General features: G+C 40.0%; 1 protein-coding gene across 7 annotated transcripts in view; it reads right to left on the minus strand.

Annotated features, from left to right (window-relative positions):
• The window catches only part of WDR76 (WD repeat domain 76), a 67,213-nt gene that overhangs the window by 60,438 nt on the left and 304 nt on the right, over positions 1 to 6,471 (minus strand). For 2 of the 7 annotated variants that reach the window (XM_059913416.1, XM_059913410.1), the window contains exons 1-4: positions 6,269 to 6,404; positions 4,929 to 4,995; positions 4,441 to 4,852; positions 3,406 to 3,816 (exon numbers count right to left, since the gene is read on the minus strand). In XM_059913416.1, the coding sequence (XP_059769399.1) occupies positions 3,406 to 3,816; positions 4,441 to 4,497 (468 nt within the window). In that variant the 5' untranslated portion in view covers positions 4,498 to 4,852; positions 4,929 to 4,995; positions 6,269 to 6,404. Of the gene's footprint in view, positions 1 to 3,405; positions 3,817 to 4,440; positions 4,873 to 4,928; positions 4,996 to 6,268; positions 6,405 to 6,471 lie in introns of those variants that run through there. The other 5 variants (XM_059913413.1, XM_059913412.1, XM_059913414.1 and 2 more) reach the window with 5 other exon arrangements.

Below are 6,471 nucleotides of genomic sequence, written 5' to 3' on the forward strand. Positions count from 1 at the left end.
ACTGAGCCTGCGCTCTAGAGCCCACGAGCCACAACTACTGAGCCCACATGCCTAGAGCCCACGTGCCACGACTACTGAAGCCCACGCGCCTAGAGCCCATGATCCACAACGAGAAGCCACTGCAGTGAGAAGCCCACACACCACAAGGAAGAGTAGACCCCACTCACCGCAACTAGAGAAAGCCCGCGTGCAGCAACGAAGACCCAACACGGCCAAAAATAAATAAATTAATTAATTAATTAATTTTAAAAACCACAATGAGATACCACTTCGCATCCACTAGTATGGCTATAATCAAAACAGTTAAGGACATTATGTTAAGTGAAATAAGTCACAAAAAGACAAATACTATATGATTCCACTTATATGAGGTACTTATAACAATCAAATCCACAGAGACAGAAAGTAGAATGGTAGTTTTCATGGGCTGAAAGGAGGTAGGGGAATGGGGAGTTATTTAATGGGTATAGAGCTTCAGTTCTGCAAGATGAAAAGAGTTCTGGACATTCGTTTTACATCTATGTAAATGTACATAACACTACTGAACTGTACACTTAAAAATGGTAAAGATGGTAAATTATATATTGTGTATTTTACCTCAATTAAAAAATTTTAATTTTTAAAAAAGACAATAACAAGTATTGTTGAAGGTATAGAGAAATTGGATTTTTCATAGTGGTTATGTAAAAATGGTGCAGTCACTTTGGCAAACAATTTGACAATTCCTCAAAAAGTTAAACACAGTTACCATTTGACCCAGCAATTTCACTCCAAGGTATATACCAAGAGAATGGAAAACATCACACAAAATCTCACAAGTAAATGCTCATGGCAGCATTATTCTTAAGAGCAAAAAAGTGAAAGCAACCCAAATGTCCATCAACTGATGAATGCATAAACAAAATGTGGTATATCCATACAATGGAATATTATTCAGCCATAAAAAGGAATGAAGTACCAATACATGCTACATGAATGAATGATGAAAACATGCTAAGTGAAGCCAGACCAAAAAAGCCATATATTGTATAATTCCATTCATATGAAATGTCCAGAATAGGCAAATCTATAGACAGAAAGCAGATTAGTGGTTTCCAGGGCTGAGGGAGGGAGGAATAGGGTTTGTAGTCACTGCTAACAGGTATGTGGTTTCTTTTTGGAGTGATGAAAATTTCTGAAATTGGATAGTGGTGATGGCTGCACAGCCTTATGTATGTGTACTAAAAAACACTGAATTACACAATTTAGTAAATTTTATGTTATGTGAATTCTATCTTAATAAAAAAATAAATATATGCTTGATGACAGGAACCAGATATTCACATAGTCTCAAAGTATCTTCCTCAAAGTATTTAGTAATTACAAAGGGAAAAATAGTTAAGTTTACATTAGAGAATCCTGGCAGACACCACCTTAGCTAAATGATCAAGGTCAACATCACCAGTAAAATACCAACATCATGTACACCCTGATATGATGCACTGAGGAGGGCACTTTCATTTCTGTGGTATGCTTCCCCAAAACGCAAAATCTTACTCTAATCATGAGAAAACAGCAGATAAACCCAAATTGAGGGAAATTATACAAAATAACTGCCCAGCACTATTCAAAAGTGTCAAGGTCATGAAAGATTGAGAAACTGTTTCCAGATCTACAGAGACATGACAACTAAATCCACTGTATGATCCTGGACTGAATACTGGAAGAGGAAAAAGGATATTAGTGGGAAAACTGGTGAAATCCTAATAAATTCTGTACGTTAGTTAACAGCACTGTACCAAGGTTAATTTCTTAGTTCGATAAACATTCTATGCTATGTATGATATTAACAAAAAATGAAGACGGGTGAAAGATATAGGAGAATTCTCTTTACTATATTTGCAGCTCTTCTGTAAGCGTAAAATTTTCTCAAATTTTTTTTAAAACAACTGTTAAGAAATGTTTCATGACATTAAAATATTTAATAGAAGGACTGAGAGATGAAATTTAGCAAACTTCCCAGAAAAGGAGAATAAAATTCTAGACTTACAGGCACTTGTCTCTGATGTGACAGAAGCCATCCTTCACCTGAGAACAAATAAGCTTATAAACTAAATACTTTTCCTAAAGCATGGTACCACAAAGCCTTAACCAATTTATCCCAAAAAGATAATTAACGAAAGGGAAGAGAACAAAAGAATGAAATGTTCTATAAAAGATGTGAGCTCTTTCAGCTTGTCCTAAGAAAATATATGCTGAGCATTTATGACTCTGACTATCTCCAGTCCTACCTCATGTTCTAATTTCTGACCCTGTTTACCTTACATCAAAATAAAATCTGTTTTATATTAGCCTCATATACTCAGAATCTTACAGTCTAAGAGGCCAAAGAGATAATCAAATCCACTGGTTCTCAAAGTGCAGTCCTGGACCGTTGTCTCTAGGAAGCCATTTTAGACATGCAAATTCTATACCCACTTCAAAACTTCTGAATCAGAAACTGGTGGTGGAACCCTGCAAAGGAGTTTTAACAAGCCTCCCAGGTAATTCTGATATAGGCTAAAGTTTGAGAACCACCAATCTTATCCAATTCCCTCACCGTAGAAGTGATCTGCTTAAAGGTACAAGGTTTCTTAGAAGCGGCCGTGCCTACAACCCAGGCTTCCAACCCCCAGTCCAACGCATTTATGACTTAGCCCACCCTGTCCCACCACAGGTCCTAGTTCATTACAACACCGCCTCAATTATCCCATCTCCCTTTCCCTACCATCATTTTCTGTTCTAGTTCCATCAACTTTTCATCATGTGGTAGGGTTTTATCTTGTCTTGCATAAAATTTGTCACTTTAAATGAAGTACAACACTCCCGGTAGGCAATAGAAGCCAAAAGAATTAGATGCTTAATTCCTTAAACTGATGGAACTATTATTTTAAATAGAATTAGTAAGTGTTTCTCACGTACCTTCTCTACTCCATCATTTGTCTCCTTTACATAATTAAAGGAAATATTCAGCACATGAATGCAATCAATTAATGGTGATTTTCCTACCCTGACATCGAGTCATTCAAATGCTGTATGTCCCACAACTCAACATCTTCTGGTATACTGTGCATAAATATGTAAAGGTGAGCATGACACCATAAAGTAGAAGTAAGCTCAAAAATAAATGCAATAAGCTGAGAGGAAGAAAAAGGGAAGCAGAGTGAAGATTAAGTCAATCCCCTCCTTCACAAATCGAAACCAAGAGTAAAATTAACCCAAAGAAGTTAACTGTTGTACATTTAAAGAATAAAATTTCAGTTAAACACAAATTAGATGATAAAATAGTTTGAGCTAAAGAGACCCTTGATAACCTTAGCTTATCAGAACTTAAAAACATATTTTTAAATATGAAAAATTTGAATAAGCTAGTAATTAAATTCTTACCATGCCTGGTGTGGTACCTTCATCACTGTCTCCATCCTGGCTGCTTTCTGTATCAGCACTGAGAATCACTGTATCTGACGTGCTCTTGTATTGCCACTTGTTACTTTCAGCATGAACATCTAAGGATGATTTTTGCAGAGTGGATTCTGCCTTGGAAGATGTGGCTTCCATCTTTGGGGTTAAAATCCTTCTGCAAGTTTTCTTTATTTCAGCCTTCTTACATTTCTTACATGCCACTTCATTGTTAGAATTCTTATCTAATAGGGATTTGGGGCGCTTAAGTTGATCTGGCTTGTAGTTACTGAGCGAAAAGGGAACAAGATACACCTTAGCTGTTTTTCCTAAAACTGTAGTCTGTACCGGTCTCAGAGACACACAAGCGATGTTTTGGTTTTCCTTATATTCATTCACCTATTCAGGTCAATAAAGGAAAACAGAGAGTATTAAAATTCCAGGTTTTAAGCCTTTTCTTACAGATCTGCGTAAATAAATCTAATTCCTATTTCATGACAACATAAAGCCAAACTGATGGCCTGTAAGGAAACCTTTTTCCCTCCAAAATCTAGATACCTAATTCATTAACCTAAATAGAATTATTTATTATACTGAACACATTTCTTACCCATATGAGTCTGCCAGACCAATAATAAAAATGACGACAATTTGTAACTGAGGAGACTGAGTAACTGGAACTGTTTCAAGAGTGGGAAACTGACCATAACGACTGCAAAAGCAAATGCACGCTTCCGGATCCCAGCCTGACACTATTTTTGGGGTTATTGATAAGCACCTTCCTCAATGCTGAAGGTCTACTTTCCAGAGGAAAACCAGGATAGGCATCCCCGCTTATCTTTTAAAGCAACACCCCAAAAAACCCGTTAAACTGAGAGATGCCCCAAGGAGCAGGAAAGTTTTGGAGTCAGGAGGTGCCGGGTGGCAAGTCCTCCCATCCTCCTCGGCCTATGCTCGGCACACCCCTCACGAAGACTGAGGCAGGAACACACCCGAAAGGGACAAGCCTTTTCTCCCATTCACCTGGAGTCGCTGTCTGGAGCCCACCTTCTCCTCGGCCTCCGCGCGCGACCCAGACATCCTCCCTCCGCTTAGCAGCTGGCGTCTTCCCGCCAAGATTGCGGCGGGAGGCGGGGATGGGTGGAGGTGGGAGGGGCGGGGAGGGGTCCGGGGCGGGGGGAGGGCAGGGCGGCGCAGGAGGGCTCCGATCCCAGCCGGTGGGAGGGGGAGGGTGCACGGGGCGTTACATTAGTCTCTTAAAGAGGCAAGGTTGCCAGCCTCACCGCAAACTCAAATTCCTCAGGGAAGCGAAGGGACCGAATCGACATTTTTACCTTGGATCCCGGTGATTTTGATGCTGCTGATGCCGGGATCTCACTTTGAAAAACACCTGCGCCTCTCCTAAGGAAAAACCACCTTGCCTAGCAACGTGAGCCTGGAAAAGATTCAGGAGCACTTAAATGCCATGTGAAATAGAGAGGAAATGAAATCAATATATATGCAGACTTTACCTCAGCCCCTAGTTCCTTGTAATCCCACCACCAGAAATTTATGCCCAATGGCCACCGTATTTTCTTCCTAGGAAGAGAAGCATTTTGATTTTTTTTTTCAAGAGCTGATAACTTAAGCTGGTTTAAACTTCACCCACCAGTTAACTAAGTTGGTTTAAATTTCACCCACCAGTTTAACTAAGATTTAGTGATGACCTTACAAAGCCCAAAGACTGGGGGAAAGTTTTAAGTAACTTTTGTATCACAAAGCACCATAAATAAGATTTCAGGGCACTATATTTCTTATAGTCACTGCTATATTAAACCTTTTTTTTTTTTTTTTTTTTTTTCCCTATTTTCTGGGTTGCTGCGAGCAGAAACAACTGCCTTCCCATCAGATTTACTCCTTCTGGATAGCATAGTTTTGGAGCTGATGAATTTATAACAAATTTCTATCTACTCTTACAGTCCTTTTCTTTATAGCTCAAAACTGCTCCCTTGGTTGGTTACTTGAGTTATCCACTGTTCCTTGATCGAGACTTGCCCAATTTTACTTCTTCTGACAGCTGAGGCCCAATTTTAGGATACAGGTGAAATAATTTGAGAACTAATCCTATTAACAGCACCTTTAAAGCCCTTCAGGAACTTGCACACTCCTCGACTCAAAAATTACTGATAAAATCAAACTTTTCATAGTGTCTGATATATACCATGCTATTTCTGGACTTCAAGACTTTGCTCAGGCTGTCCCTTCTCTCCCCACCACAGCAGTTATAAAATCCTTTCTACAGTGACTGTGTTCTGACTACCAATTAGCCTATGTTTTTTACACAACCCAACTAGTAAATTGGGATTATTTCAGTTACTCTTCTATAAGCCCTTGAAGACTTACTAAATGAAATTCAAGTTCCTGGAGGAAACAAGCCTTTCAATAATATTCCATACTCCTTAGAGAAAGCTAAGCGCGGTGCTTAATAATTACTTATGGACTTTTATATACAAACATTCTAGCCAGGAATAGGTTTTAATAGGCAGTCTCCAGAAACGGAAAGAACTGGAAAGCCTAAGAGTGTTCGGATTTCAAGCACTGTTCTAAGCCGCTGGGGGGGGAGGGTTTCCTTGCCACTGGCCTAAATTACCGCCATTGGCCTAAATTACCACCACTTGCCCTCACGTGACCAAAAAATACTTCACCACAACCCGCTCAGCCTCATCAACTGAGCTAATCAGGTGCTACTAACAAGATTTCTATTCCGATTAAACTCTAATTCTGAGCTTTCAACAATCTGGACAAACCGCCCTTCACTATCTCCTCAGTTTCTTATCCCTCACTACCCGATTTTCCTCGGCTTCAAACCAACCCTAACGAGCGAAACCTCTCATTCAGCCTTTCCTCGCCGCAGGGTCTCAACGGCAAAGCCCAGCGGAAGCAACTTCCCGCCAGAAAGGGCATCCAAATACTGCGAGACTGAGGAGGCCAGGGCGGCCTATGAACATGCGCAGTAACAGACTCGACGTTCTAGCCGTAGACGCCCAGACGTCCTCCACAATCCCACAATCCTCT

The sequence above is a fragment of the Balaenoptera ricei genome, chromosome 2 (assembly GCF_028023285.1).
Source record: "Balaenoptera ricei isolate mBalRic1 chromosome 2, mBalRic1.hap2, whole genome shotgun sequence".
NCBI classification, from domain to species: domain Eukaryota; kingdom Metazoa; phylum Chordata; class Mammalia; order Artiodactyla; family Balaenopteridae; genus Balaenoptera; species Balaenoptera ricei.